At 40.6% G+C, this 23,618-nt stretch overlaps 1 protein-coding gene across 1 annotated transcript in view; it reads right to left on the reverse strand.

Moving 5' to 3' along the window:
• The window catches only part of MAP3K5 (mitogen-activated protein kinase kinase kinase 5), a 234,752-nt gene that overhangs the window by 16,382 nt on the left and 194,752 nt on the right, over nucleotides 1-23,618 (reverse strand). Inside the window, exons 22-25 of the mRNA XM_049901808.1 lie at nucleotides 22,580-22,757; nucleotides 22,317-22,485; nucleotides 15,354-15,539; nucleotides 10,086-10,191 (exon numbers count right to left, since the gene is read on the reverse strand). Of these exons, the coding sequence (XP_049757765.1) occupies nucleotides 10,086-10,191; nucleotides 15,354-15,539; nucleotides 22,317-22,485; nucleotides 22,580-22,757 (639 nt within the window). The remainder of the gene's footprint in view (nucleotides 1-10,085; nucleotides 10,192-15,353; nucleotides 15,540-22,316; nucleotides 22,486-22,579; nucleotides 22,758-23,618) is intronic.

Here is a 23,618-nt window from a genome sequence, read left to right on the forward strand (position 1 = left end):
TTCTGCTTTTTTGTCCTTTCTCTTTCCAAAATCCTATTTCCTTCATTTCCTAATTCATCCACAGTAGGTCCTTCAGTTTTGTATAGCACCTAGGACAGGGGCTGAGACATAACAGACAAACAAAAATGTTGCCTGACTGGAAGGGTTGTTCTACCAGCATTCTTTGCATTTACAAGGGAACAGAATAGTAGGAAAAAAAAAAAAAAAACACTTAGGAAAGTGCAATTCTAGATTAAATTGGAGCTTTTAAGTCAGATTAGGACTTCTAAAATTTTCTTAGATAATTCTTAAATTTCTTTTATGGTCTCTAAACTGTAAAATTTTTAAATGTAAAAGTTTTATAGTCCTGTTAACTATAACTTCACTTTGGGGAGGGAAAACAACCACATTTTTTTGCTGATATTTATTATTCTATATTACTATATTTAAAGAACCCTGGTGGTGAAATAGACTTGGAATTCACTCTACAAAGGATTGGTGGTGCAGTGGTTAAGTGCTCAGTTACCAACCGAGAGGTCAGGGGTTCGAAACCACCAGTGACTCTGTGGGAGAAAAGACCTGGTGATCTGCTCCCATAAAGATTACAGCCTAGGAAACCCCGTAGGGCAGTTTTTCTCTATCATATAGGGTCAATATGAGTCAGAATAAATTCACCAGCAAACAACATTATTATTTTTAAATCTTTTATCTCCCTAACTCCTTGCATTTTAAATGATCACTTTATCTACATGACTACATACAGCATACATGTATAGCATATAGTACACGTATATAAAAAACAAAAACCAAACCAGTTGCCACAGAGTTGATTCCAATTCATGGCAACCCCATGTGTGTCAGAGTAGAACTGTGCTTCACAGGGTTTTCAATGGCTGGTTTTCAGAAGATTACCAGGCCTTTCTTCTAAGATGCCTCTAGGTGGGCTCAAACCACCAACCTTTCAATTAGCGGTGAGCAAGTTAACCATTTGCACCATCCAGGGATTCCAATATACTAGATATATAGGATATATATGGTATATAGTACATACATAAAAAAAGCCACAAAACCGTCTAGTTGATTCCGACTCATAGCGACCCTATAGGACAGAGTAGAACTTGCCGATAGGGTTTCCAACGAGCAGCTGGTGGATCTGAACTGCTGATCTTTTGGTTAGCAGCCGAGCTCTTAACCACTACACCAAATCAAAACCACACCCACTGCTGTCGAGTCGATTCCGACTCATAGCGACCCTATAGAACAGAGTAGAACTGCCCCATAGAGTTTCCAAGAAGCTCCTGGCGGATTCGAACTGCTGAACTCTTGATTAGCAGCCGTAGCACTTAACCACTACGCCACCAGGGTTTCCTCCACTATACCACCAGGGCCCAAATATTATATACATACATGCATTATACTATATTATGATTATAATATAACTCTAATACACATATACAATCTATACATACATGCCTACATTTATATATGCATACATAACTACAAAAACTTTCAAATTTGAATAAAGCATAAAGTTGTGAGCTCATGCAATGCTTTGTTATTTTAGTATTTCGCAGCGGCTCCCTGAGTATGGATCATTGAATTAGACATTGTAAAATATGCAAATAAAATGGGGCATATGAACTTTGTCCTCAAGGAGATAATTGAAAGGAAAACTCAGACTAATCTCCAGAAAAGCCATAATGACCTGTACAGAGATAACAGAGATAGACTCACAGGAAAATATAAGTACAAATGAATACAGCTAAGAATGTTTCAGATGACCTCAGTTATAGATCTATCTATGTAATTTGCATGTACGTATATTAAGAGTGCTAATGGGTAAAATGTGCAATGACTAGATCCAGTGGTGATTTACTCATGATGGATTCACGTAGGCAGAAAGCCCCAGCCAGGGCTCTGGATGGGGAAGGCCTTGTTGGAGAAAGGAGGAGAGGTGTTTGAGAGCTTGCATGGTGGCCCAGAGCACTCTGGACAGAATGGAAAGTAGAGTGGACTTTCAGGAAAGGTCAAGTGCTAGAAGAAAGGTAGGGACTCGGGGGCCTCTTATCAGTGTTTAAGCCCATGTGGGGGTCACTGGAGCTGGTGCATGTTTACAAAACAGTATGTGATCCAGCAATAATACTATTTGCCCTGAAGTAGTTACTTCGCTAGAGGAAAATAACTAGAAACGGGGTTCTTCTGATGCCAAGTAAGATCAAGTATGGCACCTGCATTAAGTTCCTCATATGGCGTATGTTATGAATTGGATTGTGTCTCCCAAAAAGGTATGTTGAAGTCCTAACCTCCAGTACCTGTGAATGTGATCTTGTTTGGAAATAAGCTCTTGGAAGATGTTATCAGTTAACGTAAGTCATACTGGAGTAGGTTGGGCCTTACCCAGTATGAGTGGTATTCTTAGAAAAAGAGAAGAGACAGATATATACACAGGGGGAGAACATCACTGGAAGACACAGACAGAAAAAGAGGGAAGACAGAGGCAGACTGGAGTGATGACATCTACAAGCCAAGGTACGCCAAGGATTGCCAGATACCACCAGGAAGAGACAAGGAAGGCTTTTCCCCTAGAGCCTCAAAAAGAGCACGGCTCTGCTGATACCTTGATTTCGAACTTCAAGCTGAACTTCAAGTCTCCAGAACCATAAGAAAATAAATTCCTGTTGTTTTACACCACCCAGTTTATAGTATGTTGTTACAGCAAACTTGGGGAATTAAAACAGTACACAGCACTGTTCATTCTACATTAATGTATACATGAGGCACAAGATTTGTTCAGTTTCACAATCTGAGGTAAAATTAAGTGCTTTTAACAGCTTTTAAAAGTTATTAATAATATAGTAAGTCTGCCTATATTACCAATTCTCTCTATCCAGCACTGCCATCCTGGTCTCTATCCTCAGCATTTCTGGAGATCTAGTCATCCATGGCCAGACTGCACAGGAGGGTAACAACAGACACTTTGCTATGATCTAAAGGCTGACTCTTGCTGACAAGTAAGAAAATAGCCTGAGAAAGGAACTAAAAACATAAATACTTACGGGGCATGCACTGTACTCTCTGTTCTACGTGCTTTTTTTAGGATGAAGACTAAACACTTTTTAGAACACTTTTTATGTGAAGTAATTCTTAGGATAACAGAAAAGTCACAAAAATGGTACAGAGAGTTCCCATCTACTTCCCTTCAGCAGCCCGCCCTAACCTTAACATCTTACATACCATTGGCAATATTATTTCAACCAGGGACTTAACATTGACACAATGCTATTAGCTAATCTACAGGCCTTATTGAATTTCACTAGTTTTCCCACCAATGTCCTTTTCCTGATCCAGTGTCCAACCCGAGATCCCACATTGTACTTAGTTCTCCTGTCTCCTTGTGGTTGTTAGTTGCCGTTGAGTTGATTCTGACTTAGGCGACCCCATGTGTACAGAGTAGAACTGCACTCCATAGGGTTTTCCAGGCTATGACCTTTCGGAAACAGATTGCCAAGCCTTACTTCTGAGGCACTTCTGGGTGGATTTGAATGACCAATCTTTCGGTTAGTAGTCCAATGGTTAACTGTTTACGCCACTTAAATATTCCTTGTGTCTCCTTAGTCTCCCCTCCAATCTGTGACAGGTCCCAGTATTTCTCTTAAGCACTTCACAGTTTTGAGGAGTACTGGTCAGTTATTTTGTAGTAGGGCCTTCATTTTTGGGTTTGCTGGATACCTTCTCACGATCTGATTGAAGTTATGCATTTTTGGCAAGAATCCCACAGAAGTGACGGTATGTCCTTCTCAGTGTATCACCTCCGGAAATAAGTGAGGCTGATAGGTTCTATCATTAGTGGTAATTACTTGGATCATTTGGTTAAAAGGGTGTGTGCTGGGTTCCTCCACCATAAAGTTACTATTTTCCTTTGTAACTAGTAAATATCTTGTGAGCAGATACTTTGAAACCATGTAAATACTCTTTTTCTCATCACTCTTTTGACTACTAATTTTAGCAGCCATCAGTAGTCCTTGCCTGCAACAATTCTTTCTATGGTGTTTACCTGATGGTAATTTTACATTTCCCTCATCTTTCTGTATTTATTAATTGGAATTCTACTGTAGTTAAGGAGCTGACCTTTCTCTCCCATACATTTTACTTATTCAATTATTTATACCAGAATGAACTCATGAATATGTACTTTTTTCTATAGGCTACAATCCAATAGTAACATTATTTAGGAGTCCCCTGGGTGGCACAAACGGTGAACTGCTTGCCTACTAGCTGAAAGGTACCTCGGGAGACAGGCCTGGCATTCTGCTTCCAAAATATCACAAGCCTTGGAAACCCTGTGGAGCAGTTCTACTCTGTCCAACAGGGTCACTATGAGTCAGAATCAACTAGATAGCAATGGGTTGTTTTTTTGGTTTGGGTGGTACAAATGGTTAAGCACTCAGCTGCTAACTGAAAAGGTTGGTGGTTTGAATCCACTGAGAGGTGAGAGGTGCCTTAGAAGAATGGCCTGGCTATCCACTTTCAAAAGATCAGAGCCATGGAAAACCCTGTGGGGCACAGTTCTACCCTGAAGCACATGGGGTCACCATGAGTTGAAGTAAACTCCATGGCGACTGGTTTTTAATTTACCATTATTTTATTTTCTTGCTCAAGTTTTTCTGTTTGTCTCTTAGGAACTCTAAGTTGGCTCCAGTACCCTCTACACAAGCCTCTGTGCTTTTTGAGCACTTCCTTATTTTTCGACACCACAAGATGTTCCAGGCTCATCTTGTATTTCCCCTGTCCCAGGCCTGGAATCAACCACTTCTCCAAAGAACTCTGATTCCTTTTATTGGAAAATGATGTTTAAAAACAAAAAGCTTGGTCTTCTCAGCAGATAGAGCCAGAAAATTATGTACTAATGACAGCATGCTCTTGAATTTGTTGTTTTCTTTAGCATGTTCAAAATTTGGTAGGCTAACTGTAGCATTATATCATCTAAAAGGAATTTATAGCAGAGAAATTTGAGGACAGGCATTTTCAATGTCGTTTCTTTGCATTTTGATCGTATAAAGAAATCTTTAGGGTTATTTGGAAACTTGAGGAAAACTGTCACATGACTGGAATCAGCTCATCTTGTTCACATGTTTCATCATCTGTACCTTGGTGTAAACTTCCCCTATCCTGAAGCAAAAATAAAAAGCACTTTCTCGATATAATTCTCTTCTAAAATTTCCACTTTTTTCATTCTATGCTTTCAAACAGTAACCTCAACTGTCATAAGGAGACTCCTAGTGGCTTCAAAGAGAATCAGTTTCACGGTTGGAGGACAAGTAACGTTCCTTAGCAAACACATTTTTTAAAGAGTAGAATGTTCCTTGTTTGTGTCTGGGCACACATGGGTTGGGTTAAAGTAGTGCCCATCACTGGCCACCTCTCTGCCACTTGCCTATCTTTCTCCCTACACTTAACAGAGTTTCACTAACAGTGCGATAATCTGTGTTCTTTTTAAACTTTCCATTTGGGGAGAATTTTAGATTTACATAAATGTTGCAAAGATTATACAAATAATTTCCATACTCTCCACCTGTTTCCCCTAATATTAACATCTTATTTAAAAAAGAAAAAAATCCAACCCCATTGCTGTCGAGTTGATTCCAACTTACAGGACCCTATAGGACAAAGGAGAACTGCCCCACAGGGTTTCAAGGAGAGGCTGGTGGATTCGAACTGCCGACCTTTTGGTTAGCAGCCGAGCTCTTAACCATTGTACCACCAGGGCTCCAAAAACTCCAGACTTCATTCGATTATACCAATTTTCCACTAATGTCCTTCTTCTGTTCCAGGATTCAACTCAGGATATCACATTGCATTTAGGAAATCAGTTTTAAAAAGGAGGTTTAAAAAAAATTTTTTTTTGTTTGTTTGTTTTTCTTAATTAATTTAACAGCTCATTTCTACGCTATTTCAATTATTTCAAAGTATAACCTCCCTCTCCTTGCCTCATTTGGGCATCCTTATTTAGGTCATTACTGTGTTTATTTCATGGGCTGTACTTATCTCTTTCATTGATACAAGCTTATTTCTCTCATCCCTGTGTCTTTCCAGCCTATAACTCCATAGTTCATTCCCTATAGCCAGGCTTGTCTCAGTAATAAGTCATCCAAACAGAAGTATTGTTGACTTCTTTGCAGCATGAATTTTTTGGGCTCACATCCAACTGCTAATCATGTGTTTCCAAGTCCCTGCAGAATTGTTTTTTCTAAACTATGCAAATTTCCACCCTAATTTGTTATAATCAGGTAAAACTCATTTACTTATTCAACCACTGTTTATTGGAGGTCTACTGTTTACCAGGCACTGTGCTTGGCAGAATGCTACACCCAGAATAAAATAAAACATACACAGTCACGCTCTGGTGAGGAAAACAGGTGTAAGACAAGAAAAAAAAGTAATTTCAGATCGTGGTGTCACACATGAGGGAAAACAGTTTCCAGTGGGAGAGAATAATAGAGGGAGCCTACTTTAGATTTGATGGTAGGTGAGGAGTCCCTAAGGAAGTGGCTTTTAAGCTGAGACCTGAAGAACAGAAAAGTGGCAAACCACTGAAGGGAGGGATATGGGTGAAGGTCTGTTTGTGGTAGAGGGAAGAGTATGTTCAGGGATACTAGGGGTTCTCCTTATAGAATGCTTTTTTGTTTGGTGCTTTTGAAAATGTTGTTATTGTTGTTGTTAGATGCTGTCTAGTAGATTTTTGAACAACTCATTGTCATTGATACTGACTCCTGGCAACCCTAAAGAACAGAGTAGAGGTACCCCATAGGGTTTCCAAAGCTGTAAATCTTTACAGAAGCAGACTGCCACATCTTTCTCCTGCAGAATGGCTGGTGGGTTTGAACCGCCAGCCTTTTGGTTAATAGCTGAGCACTTTAACCACTGAGCTACCAGGGCTCCTCATAATGACCCTATATGATGGGGCAGAATTGCCCCATAGGATTTTCTAGGCTGTAATATTTACAGTAGCGATTGCCAGGTTTTTCTTCACCAACCTTTTGGTTAGGAGCTGAGCATTTAACTGTTAGTGCCACCAGAACTCCTTTGCTTATAAAAATTTAATATAAGAGAGAAAAAATTAATCTTTACTAATTAAACAATGTTTAGATTGATACTGGTACCTCACTCTGGCGTCAAACAAGGTATTCTGAAAGAAGTGGGGATTCCACAACTCAGAAAGTTTGACAGCGATGTAAGTTTATGGCATCATTTACAAATAAATCAAGTTTAATTTACAGGACAGAGTAGAACTGCCCCACAGGGCTACCAAGAACTGCCCCAGAGGGTTTCCAAGGAGTGGCTGCTGGATATGAACTGCTGACTTTTTGGTAAGCAGCCAAGATCTTAAGCAAATTAGTATAATAAAATATATTTCTAATTTATATATTAAAAAAACAACTGCCATCAAGTCGATTCTGACTCAGGGCAACCCCATGTGTGTCAGAGCAGATCTACATTCCGTAGAGTTTTCAATGGCTGATTTTTCATAAGGAGATAGCCAAGCCTTTCTTCTGAGGTACCTCTTCATGGACATGAACCTCCAATCTTTTGGTTAGCAGCTGAGTGCACTACCAAGAGACTCCAATTTATATATAAATATATCTAAATCTAAATTTATATCTATCGATATGTATATCTGGAGCCCTGGTAGTGCAGTGATTAAGGATTTGGCTACTAACCAAAGGTCCGCAGTTTGAATCCACCAGCCACTCCCTGGAAACCCTATAGGGCAGTACTATAGGGTTACTGTAAGTCAGAATCAACTGAATGGCAATGGGTTTGGTTTTGGAATATCTATATCTAAGGAGACCTGGTCGCTCAGTGGTTAACTGCTTGGCTGCTAACTGAAAAGTCAGCAGTTCCACCTACCAGTGGCTCTGAGGAAGAAAAGACCTGGCCATCTGTTCCCATAAAGACTGCAGCCTAGGAAACCCTATGGGGCAGTTCTACTCTGTCCTATAGGGTCTCTATGAGTCAGAATTGACTGGACAGCATACATCAACAGTAATAAAACCATATCTATTGTCTATTCATCCATCACCCTGGAAGGCCTTTGCTAAAAATGTTTTATTAGCCATCTAAGATACGTCTACTGGTCCCACCCTGTCTGGGGCAAGGGAGAATGAAGAAAACCTTAGATACAAGGGAAAGATTAGTCCAAAGGATTAATGAACCACAACTACCACAGCCTCCACCAGACTGAGTCCAGCTCAACTAGATGGTACCTGGCTACCACCACTGACTGGTCTGACAGGGATCACAATAGAAGGTCCCAGACAGAGCTGGAGAAAAATGCAGAATATAAAATAGAAACTCACACATACACAAAAAAAGAACAGACTTACTAGTCTGACAGAGCCTGCAGAAACCCTGAGAATATGGCCCCTGGACACTCTTTTAACTCAGTATTGAAGTTACTCCTGAGGTTCGCCCTTCAGCCAAAGATTAGACAGACCTATAAAATAAGCAAGAGCCCTCGTGGCACAATAGTAAAGAGCTCAGCTGCTAATGAAAAGGTCAGCAGTTCAACTCTACCAGCTGCTTCTTGGAAACCCTATAGGATAGTTCTACTCTGTCCTATAGGGTTGCTGTGAGTTGGAAGCAACTCAACAGCACTGGTTTTGGTTTATAAAACAAACAATAACACACATAGTTCAACTATGTATATAAGACTAAATGGGCATACCAGTCCAGGGGCAAGGACAAGAAACAGAACGGAACAGAAAAGCTGGACAAATGAAAATGAGGAACCCAAGGTCAAGAAGGAGAGAGTGTTGACATGTCATGGGGTTGGCAACCAGTGTCACAAAACAATATGTGTATTAATTGTTTAATGAGAAACTAATTTGCTCTGTAAACTTTCACCTAAAGCACAATTTAGAAAAATGACAAAAACAAAACTAAACAACATTTTATTAGTGGGTAGACTATATCAAAACGTTTCGCCTACACCATAAGGCCTTGTTTAATCAACACTGCCCCTTTGTATCTCACTGCCAACACAGCCAGGATCTGTCTAGACCAGTGACTTCCAAACCTGGCTGTGCATCAAAATGACCTGGGAGCAGTATTAAAGTCAGATTCCTGCACTTTATCCCCAGCAGATTCTTACTGACCAGCTCTGGGATGAGGCTCAGAAAGCTGTCATCTTAAAGGGCTCCTTAAACGACTCAGTGCACTGGCAGGTTTGGGAACTACAGACAAGGATGACGTAGGTACAGGTGTCTGTAGCCAGATACCCGTGCCCTGAAACGCGTATTTGTTTGGGTCACCTGTATAGTTTTTCTCCTCATATCCAAAAATGCTCTTCAAATGCTAGGAACCGAGTCTTCTTCATTTGCGCTAAACATTTTGTTTGGTGTCATTACTTAGACTGTATGCAGTAAATAATGTTTATCTGGTGGCTTTAAAAAGATCAAAAAACAAGTGCTAACATGGTCTTAAGAGCACTAAGGAGACGTGAGAAATGATAGCTTGAGAGTACTCTGAAATATGTGGCTGTGGAAGCTAAACACAACATGGAGCCTCTCATGCCATGCCCAAAGCGCATGGCTGCTACCTGGTTTCACAGGACAAAGGTTTCAGATGATTTAAATAACCTAACTTTTAGCAATAGTAATTAGCCTGATTCTGCAGATTTATGTATAATCAACAGTTACTGCTCTTTAGCTCTGGCATTCCAGACAGGCAGACGTCTGGTTATCTGCCTCCTCTCAGCAAGCACAGACCTCCACCCTCACCTCTGCCCCCCAAAAACTACAACATTTGTCTTCTTAAGCAAACTAACATTTCAGGAAAGAAAGGATTTTGAAAGACATTTTAATGAAACTCTGAAAAACCAGCTAAAACTGCCGGGTCTTCTTGGACTCTTTGTTCCCCTCTGACTATATTAAACCTGATGCTGCCACAATTCTTTGGAACACACCGTTGAGGCTATGTGTTCCCCAATCCATGAATTGTTGATCAAATAATAAATCTTTAGTATTGTTTTTAACTTTGCTTCCATTCCCAGAAATTCTACAAATATCACACATTAAATATTTGCAGAGTGATTAAGTATTTCTGACCTGGTACCAGGATGGTAATGGCTGTCTGCACCGCCTTCCGGATGATACTGTCCAAGGCAAACATCCAGTGTGGCTTGATGTTATGATTCCGAAGAACTTTATTGACCTGAGGAAAGAGAGTGATATTTAGTTTACTTTTAATTTCTACTTGCAAAGAAACTAGAACTTTATTAAACTTAATTTCATGAAAACTGGGCATTTGGATGAAGTTTTGTCAATAAAGATAATTAGGAGATTCAGGAATAGCAGGAAGAAATGGAATATGTGGCTAACTGCCTCCATGAACAACTGCCCCCTTTGCCATGAGACCAGAAGAACTAGATGGTGTGTGGCTATCACTACGGAACATCTTGATTAAAGATTCTATAGAAGAATTCTGATCAAAAGGGGGGAAATGCAGACAGAATTTCAAATTCTCATTAACTCTAGACTTTCTGCAGCCATAGAAGCTGAATGAACTCCTTAAGCTATTGCCCTGGAATAATCTTTAAACCTTAAACTAAAAACATCCCCTGAAGGCTTCTTAAAACCAAGTAATAGTTTAGCTTAACTAGGAAAGAACGTCTGCCTTGAGCATCATGCTCTTTAAAGATCTATTTATGTGGATCAAATTGACAACAGCAACTCGAAAGATCAGATAGGAAACATAGGGGGCACTGAGTTTATGTTAATGAGAGAGGAATAACTCAGAAAAGGAGGGTGAGAATGGTTGCACAACTAGGAGAACGTAATCAATGTTACTGAATTGTACATGCAGAAATTGTTGAATTGGTATATGTTGTGCTGTGTATATTCTTAACGGCAACAACAATAAATAACCAGAAGTTTTCTTCACCTCAAATTGTAAATAAATGTCCTTATGCCATTAGAAAATAAATTAAAAATTGCCACCTCAACTTAAATTTCAGCGAGCCCCACATGAGCAAGTAAGGTAAGTTATTTAAATGACAGTGTCATACAAATAGACATACGCACATACATGTTCACTGCAGCATTATTCACAACAGCAAAAGATGGAAATAACCTAAGTGCCCATCAACAGATAAATGGATGAACAAATTATGGTACATACACACAATGGAATACTATGCAAGGGTAAAGAACAATGATGAATCTGGGAAATATCACACAGCATAGGTCAATCTGGAGGGCACTATGCTGAGTGAATAAGTCAATCATAAAGGGACAAATATTGTGAGATAACTATTATAAAAACCCAAGAAAAGGTTTACACACAGAAAAAAAAAAAATAAAACAATCTTTGATGGATACGAGGGAACGGAGGGATGGGGAGGGATAAAGTTAACTAGATCGTAGATAAGCGTCAACTTTAGTGAAGGGAAAGACAACATACAATACAGAGGAAGTCAGCACCATTTGACCAAGGCAAAGCCATAGAGGCTTCCTAGACACATCCAAACACCTTCAGGAACTGAGTTCTGGGGCTGAGGGCTGGGGACCATGGTCTTGGGGGACATCTAGGTCAAGTGGCATAACATAGCCCATAAAGATGTTCTACATCCTACTTTGGTGAGTAATGTCTGGGGTCTTAAAATCTTGCAAGTGGCCATCTAAAAAACATTTATTGGTCCCATCATATTCAGAGCAAAGAAGAATGAAGAAAACCAAAGACACAAGGAAAATATTAGTCCGAAGGACTAACGGACCACATGAACCATATCTTCCACCATCCTGAGCCCGGAAGAACTAGATGGTGCCCAGCTACCACCCCAACTGCTCTGACAGAGATCACAATAAATTGTTTCAGACAGAGCAAGAGAAAAAAGCAGAACAAAATTCAAATTCACAAAAAGAGACCAGACTTGCTGGTCTAACAGAGACTAGAGGAACCCCTGAGACTATGGCCTCTATACATCCTGCTAACTCAGAACTGAAGCCGCTCCCAAAGTCCTTTCAGCCAAAGATTAGACAGGCCTATAAAGCAAACAATAACACACATGAAGGAATGTGCTTCTTAGTTCAATAAAGTATACGAGACCAACTGGGCAACACCTTCCCAAAAGCACAGAGGAGAAAGCAGGAAGGGAGGGACAGGAAACCTGGACAAATGAACACAGGGAACCCAGAGTATAAAAGGAAAGGGAGAAAGTGCTGACACATTGCCGGGATTGCAACCAATGCCACGAAACAATTTGCGTATAAATTTTTGAATGAAAAACTAATTTGCCCTGTAAACTTGCACATAAAACACAATAAAATTAAAAAAATAAATAAAGGCAGTCTGGTGAAATGGGAATGCTACTTCTTCAGACTCAGAATACGCAGCTTCCAGCTTTCATGACGTCTGCAGTATCAGTGGTGGAGACAGCAAAGGAGCCAGAAAGAGACCAAGGAGCTTTAAATAAAATTAACACTGTTCTCATGTGAAGATTGTTGAAATGGTAAATGTTTTGTTACATATATATTTATCACAATAAAAAAAAAATAAAGAAATAATAAAGACAGCCTGTACACTTTACCTAATGTTCCCCAATGGTTACATCTTACAAAACCACAATATCACAACTAGGATATTGACATTGATACAGTCAAGGTAGAGAACATTTCCATCACAAGGATCCCTCACCTTGCCCTTTTATAGCCACACCCATTTCCCTCCTGCCTCCACCCCCCGTAACACCAGACAACTACTTATCTGTTCTCTATTTCTATAATTTTGTCATGTAAAGAATGTGATATAAATGGAACTCTACAGTATGCAACCTTCTGGGACTGGCTTTTTTCACTCAACATAACTCCTTGGAGATTCATCCAGGTTGTCGCATGTATCAACAATTTGCTCCTTTTTATAGTTATAAACTCCACGGTATGGACAAACCACAGTTTGTTTAACTCTTCCCTAGTTGAGGAATATCTGGGCTGATTCTAGTTTGCAGCTACTGTGAACAAAGCTGCAGTGAACATTCGTGTACAAGTTTTGATGTGAACCTAAGTCTTCCAAAACAAAACAAAAACAAAAAACCCCACTGTTTTAAACTTGCCGTTTAACACTGTCAAGTGCTTCAGCATACCCTGGTGATCTGGAAGGGCAAATGAAGAAGGGAAATTAGCATTTACCTGCTACCTAGAGACTTGCCACACTGCATGCCTTGTTCTCCTTCCCACAGTGGCTTATTATCTCTGCAAACGGAACGATCTGCTACAATATTCTAGAAAGGCTGTTCGTATTAAAAATCTTTGACGCAAGGATTTCTTTTTTTAAATGCCTCATCATATTTCATATATTGAAATAAACAATGGGTTTATCCAGTGGATTATGAAATAGATAAGGGCATTACCTTTTTACCAATAACCTTTTATTATAAGACTGAAAGGCTTATTTGAAATTATTTAAATGATTCTTTAAAACGTATTTAAAACTCCATAGGCCTCTAAGAAAAGACGCTACCTCTCCAACAGGGCTTTGAACAGAAAGAGACCTCAGAGGAAGCTGGGAAGAAGGTGACCCAGCTACAATGCCATACTGAGAGATGCAGTTCAGTTGCTCAGTTCCTCCTTTTGGTCTACCTCCATCAAAATCCCTCAATTGAGAAGGGAGCCAGTCTGAGGAAGCCTTCATAGGAGTTGTTCCCAAGGGTTCCCCTTGTTCTAGAAAACCGTTTTCAGACTGAGTTTGTCCTGGTAGCTTCATTTCTTTAAAGGATTTGCCTGCTTATCTGAGTCACATGGGGGTATAACATTTAGTAAACTGAAATATTTCACCAAAAGCCAGGCACGCAAGGTACAGAAGTACCTCTGTCACCATGACGTGCTCCTCATAACTCTCCATTAAACAGTGTATCACACGGGACCCATTCTTTGGGCTCATTTTCATCCCGGACAGTGAGTGAGCAAGGGCAGTGGTATGTGTGTGTCTGTCTGACCTGGGCCCAAAGCCGGGGATTACAACTAAACAGGTCTCTATCTGAATTCTACTAGCCAACTTGCTTTCCAGTCTCTAGGATGGAAGCCAAATATGTGAGCAAGTGCAAATTAGCTAAATTATTTCATTCTCTTTGCAGATGGCTGGGTTTCCCGAGTTGCAGTGACAATGTGCCATTAGCAATTATCATCAGTGATAGGTCTCAGAAATGGCTTTCGTTCCCATCTATGATCTCAGTCACATCAGAAGCCTTCTCCCTGCCCATGATACAGCATAAAGACCAAGTGGCTTGCTTACACAGTGTCTCAGAGAACACTTGTGGTTGCTGAAGGATTATAATTTGGTCTTCAAGCAGGGATCATTTGGTGCTCCACACATGATTGTCAAGACACCTTCTTTGCAGAAGCGATAATTACATTAAAAAAAAAAACCCAAACCCATTGCCATTGAGTCAATTCTGACTCATAGTGACCCTGTAAGAAAAGTAGAACTGCCTCATAGGGTTTCCAAGGCTGAAAATCTTTACAGCAGCAGACTGCCACATATTTCTCCCATGGTGCAGCTGGGTGGGTTTGAACGTCCCACCTTTTGGTTTGCAGCTGAGCACTTAACCACTGCACCACCAACGCAACTCAATTTTAGAATACTCAGCCATCTCTTGTTAGGTCAAGGGATTGCCCTCCATTCTGTGGTGCTCTGTACTCTGAAGTATATTCTTGGTTAAGAAATTGTGGACATTTATAAAACAAACATGATGATAAAAATGTTCTGTATTGAAACCAGAGAAAAACTGAAAAAAAAAATTTTTTTTTTTTTATTTAGTAGTGACCATGGTGGTACAGAGGTTAAGAGCTTGGCTGCTAACCAAAACCTCAGCAGTATGAATCCACCAGCCACTCCTTGGAAACCTTATGTGGCAGTTCTACTCTGTCCTATAGGGTCGCCATGAGACAGAAGCGACTGATGGCTTCGGATTTGATTTTTATTCAAATTTGTACCATCACATTTTTCTCCATGGCCACTAGATGGCGTTTCTCACAGAGAATTAGAAAGTACCTGACTTAAGTGTGTTATGTTGCTAAAGTCACTGAAATAAATAGAGAGCCACTACATGATTTCATAAGAACAAAATTCAGCAATGGGAGATATTTGCACATTTTGGTCTTTTCCATGGTGATTGAGTTTTGTGTATCTAACTCTGAGGAATGGAAAAAAACAAAACATCAAACCTGACACTTAGAAACATACCAATGGGCAAATTTTCTCACACTGATCATTTATAAAGAATAGAGGTTACTGAAATTATTAAAGAAAGGAAAGATAACATTTTCTGGATAATTTTGGCCTGAGTCTGTCAGAAAGTAATGATAAAATGTCATACTTACAGCATCTTGAAAACCAAAGAGAACCACTTGAACTTGACTGATACCATGGCTGTCGAAGTCTAGCTCCAGCTTCAACTTTGACAGAGTGGTGGCGATGATTTTCCGGTCAGTGGATCTCACGAATTCTCTGAGGCTTGCAACGAGGGTTGTGATGTGTTCCCACTTTAGTTTAGGCTCTTCAGCTCCCTGTGGAAAAAACAACCACCGCTCAGTTGATCAGTACTGCACGTATCAACCATGAGGTTTTCATACCTACAACCCTTTCCGAGAATTGGGTTTCAAAATGCTCCTGCTAAAGAAAAAGACCATATTTTGAACTATACGGCGCCTCCTACCCCTCAAGAAAGAATCGGACTTTGGGAGGAAGGGTACTGCCCCACACATTGGCCAATAACCCTAATGCAGTCAGATATATAAAGTCCTAGGATGGTGCAAACAATACGCTTAGCTGCTCAGCGAAAGGTTGAGGTTTGAGTCCGCCCAGAGGTGCTTCAGAAGAAACGCCTGTTGATCTGCTTCCGAAGAACCAGTGAAAACCTGACGGAGCACAGCTCTGTTCTGACACACACGGGGTTGCCATGAGTTCACTGATGGAAACTGGTTTTCATCATATATACAAAGCTTTGCCCAAACAGGGACAGGTTTGGGCAATAAGATTCATGCCCTCAGAAATTTTAATTAGGAACTAAAGAGAGAATCAGCCAGTAAGCCATAGGCTCTCGAGCTCAAAGTTGGCCCACAGAGAGAAGTCAGAGAATATAGTCGTGAGTACATCCAGTTACAAGGAAGGAAACAGAAGCAATGGAGGTGAGAATAACAACCAGCTGGGAGAGAAGTGGCCAGAAACAGCAAATCAAAAAGGCCCAAGGCAACCAAGCCAGAGAAAGATGTGTAAATTCGTACAACCTGAAGTTCCTTGGAACCACAGTCTAGTTTCAATTCACTTCCCTCATTGCTGTGTGTCTATGTATAACACATCCCAGGTTCTTCAATTGCTCTAAAACATGTTAATTCTTTGCAACTAAAAGAGCCCACCTCAAACTCCATCCCTGAAACCATTCCTTACCCATCTGTGATGCACTTAGTTATAAGAATAGACCAACAGACTATTTCACATATTACAAATGTAATACAATAATTAAACAAATTCCCTCTCTCAATTTCAATGTTTACTTTGGGTAAGGAAGATTTCTTCTTTATGGAAAATACAAACCATTGCGGTTGAGTATATTCTGACTCATAGCAACCGTATAAGACAGAGCAGAACTTCCCCACAGGGCTTCCAAAGAGCAGCTGGTGGATTTGAACTGCCGACCTTTTGGTTAGCAGCCGAACTCTTAACCACTGTGCCAAAAGGGCTCCATGGAAAATAGAGTAAGATGTTATTTATCCTCATTCAACTTTAAGAAACAATGGGGTTTTTATTATGCTCATTTCTATCACTTATTGCACCCTTTCTTACTGCACCATTAATTAAATATTCCTCAGTTGGGCTGTAATGGCTACACTTTCCAGGATTCTATAAAAACAAAGAGAAATACACCATCAAGTTCTTTCTCTCAATATGTTTTCATTTGGAGGCTGCCTGTCATGTTTATGTTTTCATGAGAAAAGATTACATTGAAAAGCTTCAATGGCACCATTAAGGGAATATTTTAAAATCAGCCTGGGAAAGATGATAAACTTTGCTTTTTTCTCACCACAAACTAAATTACACCCAAAGTAAAGAATCACAAGCAAGGTCGTAACATGAAAATATGCTCAAGAAGAAAAAAAAAAATTAGTTATTCAGAAATTGGAAGCTTATCTCAGTAAAAAAATCAGTTTCATGTTTGCCAACTATTTAAAAAGCTAAATTTTTTTTTTTGACGTTAACTTTGTTTTCACAACAGAAAAACATGTTGTTTCTGGGCTTTTGGTGTGTCACTGTCCTACAAAGGAATGCTCTCTACTCTGGGAAATGTTCTGTCTATGTTCTTTCATTCACTTACGTAATCGCTATTTCTAACTCTGGTCTCTCAGTGTTAACTCATCGTGTACTTTCCTAAATGAGCATCCTAGGTATTGGGGGAGCCTCACGCAGGATCAGAAGATAAATTTATTGTGCACCTGTTATAGGTTGAACTGTGTCCCCCCAAAATATGTGTTGAAATCCTAACCCCTCTACTTGCGGATATAATCCTGTTTGGAAATAGGGTTTTCTTTGTTGTGTTAATGAGGCCGTACTGGGAGGGAGTGTGTCCTAAACCTAATCATTTGCGAGTTATTAAAAGAGCAGATTAGACACAAAAGCACTCACACATGGAAGAAGACAGATGTCGTGTGAGGATCACCAAAGAGCCATGGAATACCCGGCACCAATGACAAGGAAGAAATCAACAAGGCCAAGACTCTGATTTGGACTTTTACCCTTCAGGTCTGTGAGAAAACAGATTTCTGTTCTTTAAAGCCATCCACTTGCAGTGTTTCTATTACAGTGGCACTAGTAGACTAAGACAATCTACTTGGTAGACCGTCAGCTCCATCAGGCCAGGGACTGTCATGGTCACTGCTGTAGTTCCAACCCCAGCACAGACTCCAGCAAGGGAACTCACTTTTGTGACTGCGCTGAAATGCTTAAATTTTAGAGTTGGCTAATCATATTCAATTGTTTATTACTCCTACTTCTTGAAGCATACTTGAATGTTCTCTATAAAAGGAGAAATGAAAGAAAATCTTAAAAGCAAATATCAATTTGAAAAAAACAAAGAAAGAGGGCAACCATCAGAGGGCATATCTTGTTGCACCAGCAGGAAACGACCAGTGAGTACCAGAAGCTGCTGGCCAGAATCATGTGTTAAATCCAGCGTCATTGATAGCGGGGTTCCTTCTCGTAAGGACACTGTGGATCACTTTCTGTGACATCACACCACGGTTTAGTGGTGGAGCAGGAAGAGGAACCCTGGTTAAAATGGTTTAGTGGTGGAACAGGAAGAGGAACCCTGGTTACCGCTGGCTATTTCAGCTCATTGGGGCAGTAGAATGTAACGGTTAGGAGCTTGGGCTCAGCTTCAACTTGCCTTTGTTTGAAACCTAGTTCCAATACTTAAAATAAAAAAGGCTGTATGAATTAAGCAAGTTATTTAGCTTCTCTGAGTTTGAGTTACCTCATCTACAAAACAGGGGAAACATTGGTTGCTATAAGGAGTATCTTACTTTCTTAGTGCTGCCGTAGTACAAATACCACAAGTAGGTGGCTTTAATGAAGAGAAATTTATCTTCTCACAGCTTAGGAGTAGAAGTCTGAATTCAAGCCATCAGCTCTTGGGGAAGGCTTTCTCTCTCTGTCGACTCTGAGGGAAGGTCCTTGGCGATCTTCACATGGCATGGCATCTGTCTTCGCCATCTGTGCTTCTTTGCTTCCATGCCTAATCTGCTTCTCCAGACCTCAAAAATGGTTGGCTTAAGACACACCCTACACTGATACGTCCTCATTAACGTTACAAAGGAAACCCTACTCCCAGATGGCATTACATCCACATGTATAGGGGTCAGAATTTACAACACATGTTTCTGGGGGACACAATTCAATCCATAACAAGGAGTTCTTGAAATCATATGTAACTGAGATCATAATAGAAAGCATTCTGTAAACATTAACTGCTACTATTGTTTTATTTTTATCAAGCAGGCTAATAACAGTGTCTAATATTTTTTTTCTACAACCAGATAGAAATAATTTATCTTATTGTAGTAGTAAATCTTTCTAGATACATCTTTACATTCAAGCCTAGCCTTTTTAACAAGGTCAAGATGTATATGTTGGTTTTTTCCTCAAGCTATCCCACAAGTTTTTTGAGTCTATCATCATTGTGAAATTCACTCATCATTGTTAAGGCAGTTTAAACTCTGCCTGCTGCTATGAGAGCTCAGCAAAGTTACTTCGTGCTGCTGTAACAGAAAATCACAGTGGTGGCTTTAAAGAACAGAAATTTATTTTCTCACGATTCAGAAGACTGGAAGTCTGAATTCAGGGCATGGCTTTAGGGGGTGGTCCTCCCTTGTCTACTTCAGCTTCTAATAGCTGCCAGCAGCGCTTGGCATTCCTGGACTTGTACCTGTCCCTGTCATCTGTCTTCCTCTTCCATCTGTGTGTCTCTGTGTCTGTCCTGCTCTTTTTATAACTCAGAACTGATTAGGTTTAGGACCCACACTATTTGGTTATGGTCTCATTTATATAACAAAAAAACTTCCATTTGCTAAAAGGATTATAGGCACAGGGATTAAGATTTCAGTCCATAAAAGAGACAAAGACAAATACCTGAAACAAGCAGATACTTTCTGCCCTGGAAAAACACACTCTTTCAGAGTGATTAGGGGATTTAGGCAATCCCTGGCTTCTATGTGTTTCTGGCCAACAGACAACCAAAAACCAGACCCACTGCTGTTGATTCTGACTCATAGCGACCCTATAGGACAGAGTAGAACTGTCCCATAGTTTCCAACGAGCGCCTGGCGGATTTGAACTGCCGACCTCTTGGTTAGCAGCCATAGCACTTAACCACTACACTACCAGGGTTTTCCAACAGCCAGCAGGCATCTAAAACTAGTGTCCACAGGAAAAGCCTTCACCCTACGGCGGCTAATGCCAATTTCCTTTCCTTCCCACACACGCTCATCCCACCCCATGCAGTGCTTTATGTCCTCCCAGCACTTGACACCATCCTGCACACCAGAGAGGCAGTGCAGTGTGATGGTTAGGAACTCAGACCTAGCAGTCAGACTGCCTGGATCCAAATCCTGACTCCATCACTTAGGGCTGCAGGCTTGACAAGCTACTCAACTTCTCCGTGCCTAGTTCTGTCCAGTGTCAAATGAGGATACCAATAGTACTGCCACTACAGTATTATTGTCATGAGGATTAAATGAGTAATACACATGAAATACCGAGAATAGCACCTGGCTCACACAAAGTGTTTTATTATACATTTAACTAATCTTTTATTGTTTTTCTTCCTCCACTACAATGTCAGCCTCAAAAGGATGCAGATTTTTTTCTTTTCTTGTTCACTGTAGTATTCCCAGCACATAGAACAGTGCCTGGCACTGAGGAGATGCTCAATAGATATTTGTTGAATGAATGAATGAATGAACTCCAATTGCTACCTCCATCTAAATGTGGTTCCCCTTCTTATCTCATTCTCAGTCCTTGAATGACCACAGTGAGAGGAAGGAAAAGCAAGAGAGAAAGCTAAAGGTTTAGAACTGCCCCACACTTCTCCACGTCTCCCATGGTTCCTAGGCAGCAGCCTTAGTTCTCATCCTACCCTCAACTTAGAGGTCTGGCTACCCCTCATCCCAGAGGACCCTCTTTCTTGGGCTTCAGAGTAACTGCTCAAGACAGCTTTCTATAGGACCAGAGTCAATATTTTCCCAAAAAGTTGAGATGTTGCTCATTTTGGTTCCCGGAGACTTGACTGGCACACATATGGCCTTTTGGGAGCCATGGTGGTACAGTGGTTAAGAGCTGGGCTACTAGCCAAAAGGGTGACAGTTTGAACCCACCAGCTGCTCCTTGACAACCCTATGGGGCAGTTCTATTCTGTCCTATAGGGTTGCTATGAGTTGGAATCAACTCGACGGCAACAGGTTTGGGTTTTGGGGGCTTCTTTTGGTATGTGATCTAAATAGGTGGATGTTAGAGAATTCATCGTGTGACAGAATTTAGTATCAGGCTCATAAGAGAACAGAGAAGCTTAACGGAGCTCCCAAGACAAGCAAGCTGTGGCTGGACAATAAGAGCCAAGAAAGAGAGAGTCTTGCTCCACTTATATCCCATTAAAAGCTTAAAACCAGTAAGCTGTTGGGCTGAGAGACTTTAAAAACTCTGCCCAACCCTTCCAGCTTCATCCTTTCTGCAGCTGTTTTCCCAGGACCAAGGGAGGGAAGAAGCTGCATGCAGCTCGGTGATCACGAAGAACAGCTGGGCCACGGTGGGGAAGCAGGTAGAGTCCCTGGTACCCACAGCACCAAAGAAAGAGGATAAAAATGCTGGGACCAAGCACGTCCGTGGGAAGGTGATAGCCACAAGGGGCCTGAGCTTCTGCCCCCACCCCCACCTCGGAAGTCATCATCTGTGTCTTGGATTTGGGGGAAGCCCTGTTTGCACCGGAGCAGAGTTGGGGAGAAGATTCTTTTCCATAACACATTTTTCCAGGGAAGAAGAGTTCCACTGATCAGTTTGCTTTTTTTTTTTTTTTTTGATAGTACTTGTGACCTTCTAGCCTATTGGGTGGTACAAACGGTTAACAAGCCAGAGACACCTCAGAAGAAAGGCCTGGCTTTTCTTCCCAAAAAATCAGCTGTTGAGAACCCTGTGGATCACATTTCTGCTCTGATATACATGGGGTCACCATGAGTTGGAATCGGCTCAATAGCAACTGGTTTTACTGGTTAAAATACTGTGTACTGTACGTATTGTACTTCTTGTCTATGGCCAGTCACCCTCCATCTGGACGAAGCCCACTGCAGAGAGGTCTCTGTTACATTTGCTGATGTTTCCGGAATGTGCGGAGGAGTGACTGGTTCATAGTAAGTGTTCACTATGTGCTTATTGACTAAATGAATAAACACACCAATGAAAGTTTAAAGATAACCCTTATAACTTTGATCTACGGGGTGTTTAATTTATTACTATACATTTAACTTTGCAACTTGTAACTTGTAGGAATTTGCTGGAACTTCACCAACGCGACAGATTTGTTTCTGATTTAAAAATAGCCAACGTTCAAAAATGCAGTTTCTAAGTTAGGGATTTGACTTTTTTCCCCCTGGGGCAGGTTTGTTTTATCATATGAACACTCCAGCTTCCTTGGGTCTCTAAATCATTAGAGATTTGTTATAATATGTTACAATTCAAGGTGGTTATAATACTGTTAAAAACATGTAAACTTTTGGAAGTGAGGTGTCCGTGACAGGCTTTACCTGAACTAAAGATTCCATTAAGTTTCTCACGATTTTGTCTTGGTCTTCTGTTAGGATCCTGTGAAGGGTAGCTCTTCTTTCACTGTCCTTCCTCAACAGAAAGAATCCAGAATCTTTTTCTTCAGGGGAAGGTGGAGCACTGTGATCTTCAAAATTTTCATCTGGAATGCTATAATAAATATACGTACCATCAGTCACAATTTCCCTTATTAAATGACACACTTAACAATCTTCTTTCCACTCAAAATAGGTCAGGTCTTTACCCCAAAAAGAGTGTCCGTATTCCTTTTACGTCTTTTTCTCCACAGGATTTGGGTCTAGTTTTGAAAGAGAAGGGGTCCACCTTTAACTCAGTATCGGGCGAAACGGAGCCGTATTCACTACTGCTGCTCGTATCCTCGACCAGGACAGGTACCGGTAGGGATATACTCCTGAGATATTCTGCATGTGGTGAGATGGGGAAAGAAGATGATTAATGCTCTTAAAAAATTGCTGTTAATTGCCATCAAGTCAATTCTGACTCATGGCAACCCCATGTGAGCAGAGCAAAACTCTGCTCCATAGGGTTTTCAAGGCTGTGACCTTTTGGAAGCAGATCGCCAGGTCTTTCTTCCGAGGTGCCTTTGGGTGGGTTCAAACCACCGACCTTTTGGCTAATAACTAGGCGCTTAGCTGTTTGCACCACCCAGGAACTCCTCTGAAGAAATTACACACACTGAAACACCTATTGGAAGACAGCAGTATTATTTGTCAAATATCTCATTGCAATTATACCACACAAGAGGCTGGTCATAATTATGACTGCTCCCTTTCTGCCTGCTCAGTATGATCCACATGGGCAGGTCAGTGATAAAGGAACTACTGGGCCCTGTTTTATAACTAACTGAAAGCCAGATAGGCCTCCTTCCTCCTTCTTATCCCCTTCCGCCAATTATCTTTAGGCTCTATATCTTATGAGGATACGCTGGTGGCGTAGTGGTTAAGTGCTACAGCTGCTAACCAAAGGGTCGGCAGTTCAAATCCCCCAGATGCTCCTTGGAAACTCTATGGGGCAGGTCTACTCTGTCCTCTAGGGTTGCTATGAGTTGGAATCGACTCAATGGCGCTGGGTTTGGTTTGATTTTATATCTTATGATTCTAAGAATGTATGTGTCTGTATATGTGTGTATCTTTAAATATTCTTATTTTAAATGTAAATATGCATATATATTTTAAATATATATATTTATATATATTCTTCCAAATAGATATTCACAGTAGTTATTTCTAGAAGATGTGATTTGGGGTGATCATAATTTTCTT

This window comes from Elephas maximus, chromosome 1 (assembly GCF_024166365.1).
Source record: "Elephas maximus indicus isolate mEleMax1 chromosome 1, mEleMax1 primary haplotype, whole genome shotgun sequence".
Classification (NCBI taxonomy): domain Eukaryota; kingdom Metazoa; phylum Chordata; class Mammalia; order Proboscidea; family Elephantidae; genus Elephas; species Elephas maximus.